Below are 15241 nucleotides of genomic sequence, written 5' to 3'. Positions count from 1 at the left end.
ATCTGTTTATGATAATAATAATTTTCAACAATTTTAGTTTTTGTTTGGTTCTGTGGGACAATTCATCAAATAGTTCAAAAGCATTAGGATGTTTCATTTTGATCTGCTTCGAAACAACGGAACTTTCCCAACCATTTTATATTGTTCTAATAATTGTCAAGAATCAACTTTTTTTTTCTTTTTTATTTAGTCCACAACGGTTTTGTATTCCTTCAAATGAAGCAAATCTCATTGTTTCTGGGGAATTGTTTTATTGCAAACAACCAACATTATATTCCCATGATTTCCTTCCTAATTTTTGTTTTGTTGGGTGAAAAGCTTCCTTGCACTTTCTTGGTGTAAGGTGTAAAAATATACTACTTTTCTAATTATAATAATTAGTACAACATATTTGGCATACGTAATTACCTTATACAGTATTTATATATAACTTAATGAAAATAGAATTAAACATGATTTTTGTCTTCATATCATTTTGAGAAATGGTGTTTAAATTTCGAAATAAATGGTTTTGGATTGGGTTAAACATTCTATTCAATATTTTTCAAGCTCTTCAAATATTAAAGATATTACAATGTTAAAATCAGTCAATGATTGATTAGTGAATTTCCAACGAACATACATTTACAAACTCTTCAAGTCTTCACTCATATTGTTCATTTCGTACTCCTATTATCAACCGATGGGATGATACTTGCTAAAGATACTCCCATGTTAAAGTCGACGGGAAAGATAGATTCATCGAAGCAATAAATGTTGTAATTAATGTAAGACAAAAGTGTCAAAAATCATACTTTTGACCTATATTTATAGTTTTTCCCGTTGGCTCATAATTAAAATTGGCCTAATCATGACTTAATCACTTATAATTCTGCTTACTGACATGTTGATTGGGTGATTAAGGTGGATGTCGTTCGGCTAGACATACCAGATGGCTCGACACATAAGTTGTATAAAGGACCAGGATGAAATTTTGTAGACAATCCAATCATTGTTATTAAAAAGACCGCTCAACATGTTTGAACAACAAGGATTAAGCGTTCAATTTAAATTTTATAAAAGTTATGTAAAATATTTTTTCAACAAATCCGCGTATCATTTGTTTGGTAAAATATTTTACTTCACTTTCATAAAATTTAGGATAAAAATAATTTTTATATATTTTTTTAAAAAAGTAACCAATAATATGAACTCGTTTCTAACATGAAAATAATAATATATTTGTTTCGTGTATCTGAAATTTTTGAAAAGGAAAAAAAGAATCCACATGATTGATGGAAGGTGAGAAGTCAAATAAATAAAAGACACCATTGATGTCGAAATCCAAAGATATGCGGATGAGATAGGAGATGGATGGCATTAAGAATGAGAATTTATAGTTGTTGAGGAACATGAAAAATGGTTGGTGTTGGCAATGATGCGAGTGCATAAGAAATGTTGTTCTGGATTTGTTTGGTTCGAAAGTGGAGATGTAAGTTGTAACCAAAACTCAATAATCAGATGTTGTTCATAAAGCGCCTCTGTTGTTGTTTCTTTTCTCTTTCTCTTTCCCCTTCTTCCAAGTAAACCCTTTTTCACTAACAAACTCAAACCTTGCTTCATGCTTTTTCTAACACAAAACTACCTTCTTCTTACATTTATCTTTTCGAAAAATGATATTTTACCAATTAAATTCGATAACTTTCTTTTATAACTTAAAGGTGACATTTTTTAAATGATTTTAAAATATAAAAAATGAAAAAAAATGAAAAATTATTTAAAAAATAGGGTTAAATATGTTTTTCGTTTTTTAAATGAAATTTGGAATTAGTTCATTTTCAAAATTTTTGATCAATTTAATCTTTCATATTTAAAAATACGTGAATTTAATAATTTTAATCTAATTTTGTTAATTTTATCTAAAGTTTTAAGCGCATTTTATAGTATTTGAATTGTTTACGCCGTTTGACACATTTTCTTTCCAATGTTAACTCAAATATTATCATAAAATGCGTTAAAAATGTCTTATAAACTTAACAAAATTGGTAAGAAGGATTAAATACATGCATTTCTAAAGATAAAAGACTAAATTAGTATAAAATTTTAAAAAGAAACTAATTCCAAAATTCACCGAAATTTGAGGACCAAAAACATATTTAATCCTGAAAAATATCATCTCATGTTAAAAGAAAAAAATATCAAAATTTAATTATTAAAAAATTATTTGTTCATTTTAAACAAGTTAAAATCTAATGTGTTTTTTAAATATTAAAATTTTTAAGGAAATAATGATAATAATAAAAAATTAAAATTAAAACTAAACTTGTATTGCTTTTAGTCTTGTAATAATGGTCCTTAAAGCAATCATTACAAAAAATTTGAATACGAATTATTAAATATAGTTTAATACAATTTCGTAGATTCCAACCAAAAACTTGCAGCAAATTTGAAATCACATAAATGTTTCAGTCATTGATTTCAAAATACGTCAGAACTTTGAATTCTAATGAATGAGCAAACCCTCTTTACATTCTGTTCTGGATCTCACTGCTTCCACCAATCAAACGAAAAAAAATACTTCTTTGTGTCTGCTTTTCATTAATTGGACAAAAATCATTGAAAAAAACTCTCTTTTCTTCCTGAAACATGTCAATTTAATCTAAAATTAAAACAACAATCGCATATAATTCAAGTATAAGTAGCCAAAGTTGATTCTCCGTCATTTTTTTGTATGAATTTGAATTTTTTATTGAATTTTTTTTACTATACTATTATTAATTTTAACATATTAAAATATATTAAAATAATATTTAAAATATTAACGTAGTATATTTTTAATACTCAATATAAAATAATAAAATAATAAAGAAAATAATAACAGAGAATCTCAACTTTTGTTTAGATTAACTTTTCACACTTAACACGATTTCATTGGAGTAATACATATTTTTTTGTAAGATACAATATTAAAATGCCATGATATGTTTTTAAATATTAACAAATTTTCTTAAACTAAAATATCATGCAGATACAGATAAAAATAATTAAAATGTTCTGTTTGTGTATATCTTGTATTTAGTAAGAATCTGAGTTTAAAGTTCACTGTAATTTTTTTTTTGTTAAAAGGGTAATTAGTAAATACTTTTAAACTAATTTTGCAGTAAATATTTTGTTTAGTCTGAAGAGGTATATACTATGAGTTTTAGAAATTAGAAATCTAAAACATTTAACTTGTCTGAATAAAAAAAAAAGAAAAAAACAATTAAAAAAATATTTAATTAAAGAGAAAAAAAAAAGAATATGAGTGGATGGAGTAAGAACAAGGTGTGGGTCCCAAAGCTCCATGAAAGTGGGTCCCACTTTCTCTGAAAGACCATATACTCCTTCACTGTTGAGTGTTTATAAAAGCAGCTGCAAAGCACCACCCTTTTCCTCCAACAAAGAACCTTCACATAAAGTTGCTTAATCTCCCAAAAGGGTGAAAACAAATCAAAAACAAAAATATATCACTGTTGCAAACTCTTTCAAGCTGCAACCTACCATTTCTTTTTCTTCCTTTCACACTGTTTTCTCTTCAATCATTCTGCATAAAGGAGGAAACTTGAGCTCAGGACAAAAAGCATTCTTCTCTCCTTCTGCCATTCCTCTCTCCACACGTTCAAGCATAGAATAAAGTGTTCAAGGGCCACTGCTTTACCAAGCTCAGGAACACCACAACAAGGCTGTTTTTTTTTTTTTTAATATTGCTGTTTTTAATTTTTTGTTGTTGACATGAGCTTCAACAAGCTCATTGTGTGGAATGTGCCACTGCTCTTGGTGGTGGTGTGTGCATGGTCACTGATCGGTCATGCTTCAGCTTCTGTGTCCTATGACCATAAAGCTATCACCATCAATGGACAAAGAAGGATACTGCTCTCTGGTTCCATTCACTACCCCAGAAGCACCCCTGAGGTACTTTACTCAAATGTGTTTCATGGTTTCATCCATTTTAACTTTCTTCCAAATGGGTGCCTTAAAGTTTCTCCCTTTTCAGATGTGGCCGGATCTTATTCAGAAGGCAAAGGAAGGAGGTTTGGATGTGATTCAAACTTATGTTTTCTGGAATGGGCACGAGCCTTCACCCGGCAAAGTAAGAACTTAAGAAGCAGTGTTTGAAAATTTACATTTGTTATTATTTTTAACGAATTTAGATGTTGGGAATTATCACAATATTTTTTCTTTTGGATACTGTAGTATTACTTTGGGGGAAACTATGATCTGGTAAGGTTCATAAAGCTGGTGCAGCAAGCAGGCCTCTATGTTAACCTCAGAATTGGTCCTTATGTTTGTGCTGAATGGAACTTCGGGTAATGAAAGAGATGGATTTCCTATTTCGCATAGGCAAAAAGTCCTTGCTGATATAGTCATATGAATTCTCTTAACAGCTTAATTATATTCATTTTTCAGAGGTTTCCCTGTTTGGCTCAAGTACATTCCAGGTATCAGCTTCAGGACAGACAATGGACCGTTTAAGGTAAGATAACATTCACTCTAAAGTATCATACAAAAATTTCATGTTTCATGTTTTTGAATTGTCTACTAATACACCTCTTTTATTCTTTTTAAATGTTGCTGTGGTTAAGTTTCAAATGGAAAGATTTACCAAGAAGATTGTGGATATGATGAAAGCAGAAAGATTATTCGAGTCTCAGGGTGGTCCAATAATTCTATCTCAGGTAGATTACATATGCAGCTACCCTTCTGCTCAATCCAATCATTTGTTTATATTTTCATGCAACTTTTTTACTTTGAAAAAAATAGTTGTAGACTTGTTGCTCAAAGTAAACTGGAGATAGATATGCATATAGAGAAAATATTCACTGTTTTTTACCTTTGCAAAATTTTCTCACAGATCGAAAATGAATATGGACCTATGGAGTATGAAGTTGGTGCTCCTGGTAGAGCCTACACTCAATGGGCAGCTCATATGGCTGTAGGACTTGGCACTGGGGTTCCATGGATCATGTGCAAGCAAGATGATGCTCCTGATCCTATTGTAAGCTCAGCTTATTTGTACCTTTTGTACACATTTTCTCTGATCATTATAGCTTGTTATATTTGGTGGGGATACTAGAGACAGTATGTTTTGTCCATTTGCATAATGGAAGAAATGAGTGATTATTCCTTGTTGTGCATAATTGGTATCAGTCCTTTCACTACTGTTCTCATTATCATGCCTAGCTAGTTATTAACCGTTATAATCATGGTGAAACTGCCCTTGTTACTTGTGGTGGAAATTGAAAATCTGACATTCTTGTCAATTTTCATTATCAGTGATGGAGAGAGAAATATATTGTTTTGTATCCTCAACAAATATTATATTTGCATGAGTGCATTTAAAACTAATCATTCCAATCAGGATCAAAGTCCACATCTTAATTCTAAACTTTTTGTTTCTTTTTGCAGATTAACACTTGCAATGGCTTCTATTGTGATTATTTCTCTCCAAATAAAGCTTACAAACCAAAGATGTGGACAGAAGCTTGGACTGGCTGGTATGATAAATTTGAATTGAAGGTTTTATTTTGTGGCTTGTTACTTCTTAGAGATGCTCATTTCATTTCCTGTGTCACTGTTTTAAACATGTAGGTTTACTGAGTTTGGAGGTGCAGTTCCTCAAAGACCTGCTGAGGACTTGGCATTTTCAATTGCAAGGTTTATACAGAAAGGGGGATCATATGTCAACTATTATATGGTAAATTGAACCTTTATTGATTTCATTGTTTGAATTTAATTCACCCTTGAATAGTTAATTAATCCCTTTTGTTTTGTTCATTCCAGTATCACGGGGGAACAAATTTTGGTCGAACTGCTGGTGGTCCCTTTATTGCTACGAGCTATGATTACGATGCACCTCTTGATGAATATGGTATGCTTAATGAGGAAAACAGAGTTCTCATATATATATATATATATATATATATATATATATATTTCATGAATGGTTTTTGAGTTATTTATTATGTTCTATGCAGGATTGGCCAGACAGCCAAAATGGGGTCATCTGAAAGATTTACATAGAGCAATAAAACTATGTGAACCTGCTTTAATATCAGGAGATCCTACTGTACAACGACTAGGAAACTATGAAGAGGTATAACTTTACTTAGTTTTCTGAGAATTATTTGTGAAGCTGCTGTGGAACTAGTCTAAACTTTCAATTTTCATAACCAATGTACAGGCTCATGTCTTTAGATCAAAGTCTGGAGCTTGTGCTGCATTCCTTGCAAACTATAACCCACAATCTTATGCAACGGTGGCATTTGGAAATCAGCATTACAATCTACCTCCTTGGTCTATAAGCATTCTTCCTAACTGCAAGCATACTGTTTATAACACTGCAAGGGTGAGTCAAATTAAACTAACTTTAAGTTCAGATTACAAGAGATGGGATAAATGTATCTTATGATGGAGATTTTATTTCTGTGAAGCATGACCAAACATACACTATTTAGTTGGTCTGAGTAAATTTTTTCAATAAGGAGTTATATGCAGTGGTAGTTCTTGGGACTTTTTTGTTCTGTGAAAGGAGGCACAGAAAAGGGAAAAAAAAATTTTTTTTTGGAGTCTTATTTACCTTATCTGGCTCTTGTTTGAAACAAGTTTCATTTTCAATGAAAAGAACGGTATTCTTGAGTAACTCTTGAACTGAAGATTTCAGCAATGATGTTAATTCTAAATCTCTTTACAGGTTGGTTCTCAGAGCACAACAATGAAGATGAGCCGTGTTCCTATTCATGGAGGACTATCTTGGAAAGCGTTTAATGAAGAGACAACCACTACTGATGATAGTTCCTTCACTGTGACTGGCCTGTTGGAGCAGATAAATGCAACCAGAGATTTGTCTGACTACCTGTGGTACTCCACGGAGTGAGTGTGACCTATAACTCTGCAATGTTCTTACTTTTTTTTTTCTCTTAACCATTATTGATATATTTGCTCATTTTTTGTTTCTAGACTATGAATACTTATCTTGTTTCTTTTCTTGGCAGTGTTGTGATCAATCCCAATGAAGAATTTTTGAGGAATGGAAAGAATCCTTATCTTACAGTTTTATCTGCTGGGCATGCTTTGCATGTTTTTATCAACAATCAGCTGGCAGGTGAGCAGTACACTGCTGGTTCACTTCACGTTGTTTCAGCAACACTAATTATTTAAACTACAAAGATGTATACTACAAATATTCAATTGCTATAAATTTGTTTTTTCTTTTTTGGTAATGTGATCCAAGAGGAAGAAGTGGGAATCTTATAAGTATAACTTTGAGAATTGAATGGATTGGACAACTGCACTTTATATATATGTAGCTTATCCAATACTTGATGGACATGACCATAGATCATGTTACCATTTTTGTCTTAACTCTCTTTCCAAAACTGGTCAAACACTGAAGTACCTCTCAGAAATAAGCTGAGTTTTCAGTGAGAAAGGTAGAAAAACAGAGAAAAAAAAAAGGAAAAAGAAGGGTTTGGTGTAGGTTTCATTGAATTACTGCTAAGGGTTTTCCCTCTATCTACAATAGAGCTAGTGCTGAAAAGATAATAAAACTGAATGACCTACTCTCTTACTGTTTAAGCTAACAATATAACTTATTCTGTACCTACTTTAACCAATTTCTAATATGTCTTATTTCTTTTTATTCTTCTGTCATTAGTCACTATTTTATTTTTCTTCATCTTTGAGACACTGAACATACTATTTATCTTCTTGTGGTCAGGAACTGCATATGGAAGCTTAGAGGCCCCCAAACTAACCTTCAGTGAAAGTGTGAGGCTCAGAGCTGGTGTTAACAAAATCTCCCTTTTAAGTGTTGCAGTTGGCCTTCCGGTTTGTTCTCTATGTCCCTCTCTCTTTTGTGGACACTGCATGCACACACTAAATGATTGTTTATTGTCAGATCATATGTACCTCTGCACTTCCAACAAATCTGATTGTTTAGAATTTTGAACTCTGATTATGAACATGACTATATATTTATTCATCTGCTACCTGTTATTGGCATGCAGAATGTTGGTCCACATTTTGAAAGATGGAATGCTGGTGTTCTTGGCCCAATAACATTAAGTGGTCTCAATGAGGGGAGAAGAGACTTAACTTGGCAAAAGTGGTCATACAAGGTTCTTTTCAGACGTTCTGTTTGCTTTCTCTTTCTCATTATTGCTTTAATTTGCTTAATATTCATTTGAATGCTTGTTTTAGGTTGGTCTTAAAGGTGAAGCCTTGAATCTACATTCTCTTAGTGGAAGCTCCTCTGTTGAGTGGCTTCAGGGGTATTTGGTTTCTAGAAGACAGCCATTGACATGGTACAAAGTGAGTATTGTGATACCTCTATGCTACCCTGCAAAAAAAAATTCATCTTTTAAAATTCTGGGGTCAGCCACGGACTTCATGAAACTTATTTTTACTACTTAACAAAAATGATCTAGAAAAGAAACCCATTGTGATTGTACTGGGGAAATTGTTAACATATACCAAAAAGTTAGTGTAAATGCAACAAAAGGGACCATTTTTTTTAGCTGTAAAAGTAATGTCCTTTCTATTCTTTTGTAGACTACATTTGATGCCCCAGTTGGAGTTGCACCATTGGCTTTAGACATGGCCAGCATGGGAAAAGGTCAAGTGTGGATAAATGGACAGAGTCTGGGCCGCTACTGGCCTGCTTACAAAGCATCTGGTTCTTGTGGTTACTGTAACTATGCTGGAACTTACAATGAAAAAAAATGTGCAAGTAACTGTGGCCAGCCTTCTCAAAGATGGTGAGAAATGTCTTGAATTTTGTTGAATGTTGGTTAGAAACCATTGTTATACTAATTGCTGTCTGATAATTTCAGGTACCATGTTCCTCATTCTTGGCTGAAGCCAACCGGAAATTTATTGGTTGTGTTTGAGGAATTGGGTGGGGATCCGAATGGGATCTTTTTGGTTAGAAGGGATATTGACAGTGTATGTGCTGATATCTATGAGTGGCAGCCAAATCTTGTTAGTTATGAGATGCAAGCTTCTGGCAAAGTCAAAAGTCCTGTGAGGCCAAAAGCACATTTGTCATGTGGTCCAGGGCAAAAGATCTCATCAATCAAGTTTGCTAGCTTTGGCACTCCAGTAGGAACTTGTGGAAGCTACCGTGAAGGAAGCTGTCATGCTCACAAGTCATATGATGCTTTCCAGAAGGTAAAACAAAGTTGGATTTTTCTGTGCTGTTTCTCTGCTGTGTCTCCAAAATACACAAATAGATATTGATTTTGATGTTTTAAAACATATTAATTTCTTTTTAAAGTACTATCATTGGTGTATTGTTTGTGCTCAGCAGATAATAGTTTCAAAAAATTCAATAGAGAATCTGAACTCGTATTTTACTTGTTCAATGCTTTTCTGGGGATGGTTTCTTTCTAAGCTTTAAAAATATCATTTTTGGTTAGAAACTTGAGTTAAATCCTGCAGGGCAAGGGGTCAATTTCAAGTTTGTGGTACTGAATACATTATTTGATTTTGACATTATTGCTGCAGAATTGTGTTGGGCAAAGCTCTTGCACAGTGACAGTGTCTCCTGAAATTTTTGGAGGAGATCCATGTCCAAGTGTGATGAAGAAGCTCTCAGTGGAGGCCATTTGCACCTGATCATTTTCAATCTCTGAAAATAAGTGGAATAAAGGTTCCATGTTGATTTATTGAAGCTAAGTTTACACGTGTAGATCACCACAGGCATTAATTTGGCTTTACCAAGGTGAAGTTGCAGATGAACACAACACACCATGTGGTTGAAAGCCTCTTGGGATGATTGTGGAATTGTGTGTGTATATAATGGTGTTGTGCTTGTTATACTGAGATGGAGGAAGGTGAAAAGTTACCTTATGCACATTGAGACGACATCGACTTGTCCATGTGCAAATTGGTTTTTGTATGTGTGGAAGTCTCTTGCTTCCTGTAATGTTATGATATTTTGTAGGAGAAAGCAATTTGGTGCTTTCTTATTAGAAAACTTCTGAATGTAATAAGGTCAGGCATGTTAATTCAATGATGTTTTGCTTATACTTGTGCTTGTTTTGTGAAAGTCATGGGTGAAAGTAATTGTAAAATTACTTTGACGCTCTCAAGTTCGTATGGGTACAGTTAATGCAGTCATATGATCAGTAATAATATTAATGATAAATATCTTGAGAAAGGGATTTTGTTATTCTTAATTTTTACTTAGTCATCAGAATTGTTTTAAAATATTTGTCATTGTTTGATACAATTGTATTGAGGTATTCTTAACTTTTTCTAGTACTTTTAGGCATTGTATTTTATATTTTTCGACAGGACTAGTATATCTCGGTTTGTTTAATATTGCTTGATAAAATTATTTTTCTCAACCATATCCAACTTTTTAATAAAAGTAATACTTCTCGATAAAATTAGTATTTCGAGACTTTATCTACAGCTTAACAAAACTGGTAAGTTTCTAATTTACTTATCATTTAGTCTAAATCTTTTCTCGAATATCTTCAAATAAATACCGTATACAGGTATTTTTTATAAATGGATTCGGAAATAGAAAATATAATTCGACGCGCAAATTCCTCATTAGATAAATGGATTCGGAAGAAGAAAACACGTAAATGCAATCATTTTTTTAGTCCACATTTTAATGTCCAATTTCTTGCATCGTATAAAAACCTTGGACCACATTTTATAGAATATAGAAAAAGACATACCATTAACAATTCAATGTAATTCATCCATCGGATCAAGCCAAATTCACTTAGTCACTTTCAGACCTCAATTCGGAGAATTCAGTCCGACCTGACCACTCGGATCGTATCAACTTCAACATAGCTAACAGTTTTATGAAAACAGTGGGGTAGAAAAAATTACTCATACGGGTCAGTCCAACAAAGAATTGGTCTTAAATATGTTTTTCATTGTAAATATAACAAACCATTGTCACTGATCAGTTTTCAAGTGAACCGATTTTTTGGAATTTTTTTGGGGTGGGGGTGGTGTTAATATATAATGTTTATTTATAATTATTATAGGAATGGAGTTTGCATGTAACTTGTATATTTTAATATTATACTAGTTTATACGGTTTCGTCAAGAACCTATTAACCCAATGCCCTGATAAATCTGTCAAACATCCTCATGACAAACATTCCCTGAAGATTAATTGCTGATTCAATAGTTCATCACTTCGTTGTGTCATGTTGAAATATGCAGACATATCATTACTTCAGAAACTACCACAATAATATTTGAAAACACTGTAACAAATTAACAATCCATCAGCTACTCTAACAATAAACAAAAAGGGTTTTCAAGGGTGGAGTAGGGGAAAAAGGTAACTTCCCGGCAATATTTGCTTTGAGTCCTCTAATTGTTAAAGCCTCTAGGATTCCGGGTTCCCGTTGTGTAATCATCCACTGTATGATGCCTTAAAATCAGTCAATCTTCACCGAAGAGTAAATCTTGCGAACAAACCACAAGCAAGCATAGAACCCAATAGTTCCCGTCAACACAAAGAAGGCGTATGAAACGATTATCATATATCCAAAGTAGAGGATGCCCGAGACCAGCTTTGAAATCTCTAACTTTGTAAAGAAGTAGAAAATTGAGTAGAGGAAAAGGTACAACGCAGAGGACCCAGCAGTGAGGTACGATCTCCACCACCAATTATAATCCTCACTGCACAACTGGAAGTAGCAAAGCACAATTGTAATCTCGGCACAGGTGATTAATAGGATCACAAACACTATGAAAAGGAAGCCAAAGATGTAATAGAACTGGTTCAGCCATATTGATGTGAGGATAAAGAAGAGCTCGATAAACACTGCACCAAATGGAAGAATGCCTCCGATAAGAATTGAGAATACAGGTTTCATATACCATGCCTGCTCAGGTACCTGCCTAGGAATTTTATTAGTCTTCACTGGGTCTTCAATAGTCGGCTTTTTAAAACCCAAGTAACTGCCCACAAAGACCAAGGGTACTGATATACCAAACCATAAGCAGACCAGAGCAAACATGGTTCCAAAGGGGACTGCTCCGGAGGACTGCTCCCCCCAGATTAAAGCATTAAGTACAAAGAAGACAGCAAAAAGAATGCCCGGAAACATAAAAGCAGTTTTCAAGGTATTCCTTTTCCATTCTGTGCCCTTGAACATCTTGTACAAACGTGCTGAGGAGTACCCAGCAAATAAGCCCATAAAAACCCACAACAGAACCATCGCAGTCATGAGACCTCCCCGATTAGATGGAGACAAAAACCCTAGCAAAGCAAATATCATTGTCACAACTGTCATTGCAAAGATCTGAACACCAGTGCCAACATAAACACACAGCAAATTCGAATTGACTGGTGGCCTGAAAACATCTCCATGAACAAGTTTCCACCCAGTTTCTTCTTGGGCCTCATCTTGGGTTTCTAGCTGATTATAATTAGCAATATCTCTGTAAAGAGTTCTCATCATGATCATTGCTACCATTCCAGACAAGAAAAGAACAATCATCAGAGAGTTAATGATGGAGAACCAGTGGATCTGATCATCATTCATTAAAAGATATGTGTCCCACCGTGATGCCCATTTGATATCACTTTCCTGGAAAAAATACCAATAAATTGGCTTAGCATATCGTGTAATAAATGAGTAGACAGTTTGAGTGGCTAAGATTTAACTGGCAATACCTTGAAGGAAACATCATATGTGAATACGACATCCTTGCCTGTATCAACTTCTTGTGGGACTGTACTACCTTGCATCAAATTTTTGGTATCTTTATTGCATGTTGTTACCTGTGGGTCCTTGTCATTCCACTCCTTGTATTCATGATTTATACTGTTTACAGCAACAGAATTCATATAAGAAAGACATAACACATTAAGCCGTCATTTGAAATCAAATATACAAGTGCTTTACTTTGGAGAAATAAACTCAATAAGTAAAGAAATGCACAAGTTATGATACTTACCGTGAAAGAAAAAAGGATTATCTAAGAGCCCATTTATAAGAATTTCTAATGCCAAAATATTATTTATCTTCAAAGAAATGTGACATCATGGAGAAGTTAAGATCTTGTTAGATAAAAATCTAACTATTTGTTTCATTCTTATTTCTTACGAACAGCGTGCTTTTACAGACATAAAACAAATATATAATTATAAAACCCAATCAAGTTCATCCATGTTACGCCAACATTAGAATGCACCACCCCCTTAACAGTGAGGCGTAAAGAAAAAGAGCAATACCTGTTTGGGGTGACCTCAAATCCAACAATACGAGCAGAACCAGTTTCTGGATCCTTGTGATACATGACTCTAAAACTTAAGTGGTTATTGATAAAATATTTCTCCTCCTTGCTCTGTAGGAAAAATTTATATTTGTTACAATATGGAGTGACAGAAATGATTCTTCAAATTGAACTATATAACAAAATTCAAGCTGAGTTATACCCCTTGATAGTTTCCTTTGAACCCAACACGAAATCCATGTTCATATGTTGTTGATTGACTTCCATCCCTCCTTTGTCTACGAACAGCAACGGGAAGGTTATCCAAAATCCTGCATGTTCAATTCAGAGCTTCAAGGGTCAATGGGATTCAAAGCAGAAATCTATAGACAAGCAGTAGACAGGCAAATGAATCACAGCAAACTAATTAAATGAACACATACTGCATAACTGCACTAGCTCCAAGAGATTTACCACTTACATGTTCACTCGATATTCATCATCAATCTTTTCTTTAAAACTCTTTGCAGATTCAGGATCTAACTTGTAATGACAGACAACAGTGCAAGACTGTTCCTTCCTCATTTGAAACTGGAAAAAGAAGACAACAGACCTTTTATGTTGACACAGCTAAACAAGAAAACAGTGGCCACTGATGTACAGCATCATCTTATCCAAATGTCAAAGGATGAGACCACAAAAGCTCACCGCATACACTGAATTCTCAATGCGATCACCTCTAAGCACCTCTCCCAAGTTCTCTGCGCTGTTCAATATCTTCAAGGGTTTGCAATAGTTCAAGAAGTAGTAATCATATGGAAGTTGAGTCTTTGTAGATGATAGTTTGTTCACTTTGACAGAAAGGGGGTCACCCTGGTGCCACACATGAAACAACAACTCAGTCAGTATCTTCATTAGAAATCAAAAGACAACACAAATCGAAATGAAATCCTCCGAATCTCGACCAAGTTCCGAATCAACAGATACCAACTCTCAAATGACACACTACATTTTATATTTCCTAAGACCAAGTCAATCACGAGCCACATTACACACACAGATTCCACGTGCACCTATAAAAATATAACCAAACTTCATCGTCCTCGCAAGTGATCAACCTCCTCGAAAACAGCGTAAAGAGAAACTCAAACAGCAACGAAAGAGCTCGTAACCGAACACGAAGATCTCCCGAGATTCCGTCCTCGGAATCCGCAACACGATTGTCATTATACTGAACTAACGATTCCATTACACAACATTCTAAACTAAGGCAAATAAAAAACATAAGAACAGCGGAATCATCCAAAACTAATTCAGTTATTTCACGAACACAAAATCGATTATCCTAAACACAGCGCAATACGAAATTAAGACTAATTCCACACAGATCAGAGGCAAAACCCTAGATCCGAGCAGCGTGGCGACAGATTAAAGGTGATCGATAAAATAACGAAGCACATCGCGCGGAATTTGAAAGAAAGGAAAAGGAAGGAACGGAGAGAGAGAAGAAATGGAAAACATACAATTTGGAAATCGCGAGGAGCGACGCCGGGAAGGTAGAAGGAGTTGACGGAGGAGAAGAGGAAGAGCGCGGTGAAGACGAGGGAGATGGCGGTGCTTGCCATCATCTTCTTCTTCATTGCTACCGTTGTTTGTTTCGATGTGGGAGAAGAAAAGAAGAAAGAAAGATACAAAGAAAGATAGACACACAGATATATGCAAAAGAAAAAATTAAAACCAATGAAGTGCCACTGTTTCTGTTTCTGGTTACTCTACTACTAAGTCTGGTTACCCAAGACTGCAAAAAACTATTAATTAATAATTAAACGACATTTTTCTCAACACATTTGTTCTTCATTTACTACTGCGATTAAGATCCTATAAATGTGTAAAATTACTTTATAATTTTAATTACTATACTGTGATGGTATAAGGATACTTTAGATTATATGTAACTACAACAAATTGTCATTTTTCAATTATTTAAATCTTCGAGATTAAAATATTATTCTATTATTACTAA

The 15241-nt window shown here is 34.0% G+C and overlaps 2 protein-coding genes across 2 annotated transcripts; one reads left to right on the top strand and one right to left on the bottom strand.

The window, feature by feature from the left end:
• The first annotated feature begins 3407 nt into the window (after window positions 1-3407).
• Window positions 3408-10046, top strand: LOC114166774 (beta-galactosidase 1-like). Its single transcript, XM_028051592.2, has 19 exons — window positions 3408-3930; window positions 4013-4108; window positions 4213-4325; window positions 4426-4492; window positions 4602-4694; window positions 4871-5014; window positions 5425-5513; window positions 5608-5713; window positions 5800-5887; window positions 5994-6112; window positions 6200-6364; window positions 6710-6888; window positions 7011-7120; window positions 7736-7845; window positions 8025-8135; window positions 8218-8328; window positions 8569-8774; window positions 8850-9186; window positions 9523-10046. Exons 1-19 carry the CDS (start codon window positions 3751-3753, stop codon window positions 9631-9633), a joined length of 2535 nt encoding a protein of 844 aa, XP_027907393.1. The 5' UTR covers window positions 3408-3750; the 3' UTR covers window positions 9634-10046.
• Window positions 10047-11137: 1091 nt separating this feature from the next.
• Window positions 11138-14978, bottom strand: TMN7 (transmembrane nine 7). The gene is made up of 7 exons (XM_028051701.2): window positions 14742-14978; window positions 13927-14091; window positions 13700-13809; window positions 13442-13550; window positions 13238-13350; window positions 12677-12827; window positions 11138-12590 (listed from the first exon to the last, which is right to left on the bottom strand). The coding sequence occupies exons 1-7, from the start codon at window positions 14856-14858 to the stop codon at window positions 11433-11435; spliced, it is 1923 nt and encodes a 640-aa protein (XP_027907502.1). The 5' UTR covers window positions 14859-14978; the 3' UTR covers window positions 11138-11432.
• Window positions 14979-15241: the final 263 nt, after the last annotated feature.

Source organism: Vigna unguiculata, chromosome 10, assembly GCF_037176805.1.
Source record: "Vigna unguiculata cultivar grain cowpea cultivar isolate G323 ecotype 2 chromosome 10, ASM3717680v1, whole genome shotgun sequence".
Lineage (NCBI taxonomy): Eukaryota > Viridiplantae > Streptophyta > Magnoliopsida > Fabales > Fabaceae > Vigna > Vigna unguiculata.
This window is presented reverse-complemented; position numbering and strand designations above follow the sequence as displayed.

What these genes read in the sequence shown, in the direction of transcription:
- LOC114166774 (XM_028051592.2), top strand. Translation starts at nt 3,751, where the DNA reads ATGAGCTTCAACAAGCTCATTGTGTGGAATGTGCCACTGCTCTTGGTG. An exon ending in TGCACCTCTTGATGAATATG is followed by an intron (nt 5,888 to 5,993) that starts GTATGCTTAATG and finishes TGTTCTATGCAG; the next exon opens with GATTGGCCAGACAGCCAAAA. An exon ending in AGCCATTGACATGGTACAAA is followed by an intron (nt 8,329 to 8,568) that starts GTGAGTATTGTG and finishes ATTCTTTTGTAG; the next exon opens with ACTACATTTGATGCCCCAGT.
- TMN7 (XM_028051701.2), bottom strand. Translation starts at nt 14,858, where the DNA reads ATGAAGAAGAAGATGATGGCAAGCACCGCCATCTCCCTCGTCTTCACC. An exon ending in CTCCTCGCGATTTCCAAATT is followed by an intron (nt 14,092 to 14,741) that starts GTATGTTTTCCA and finishes GTGTGGCACCAG; the next exon opens with GGTGACCCCCTTTCTGTCAA. An exon ending in TTTGAGGTCACCCCAAACAG is followed by an intron (nt 12,828 to 13,237) that starts GTATTGCTCTTT and finishes TGCTGTAAACAG; the next exon opens with TATAAATCATGAATACAAGG.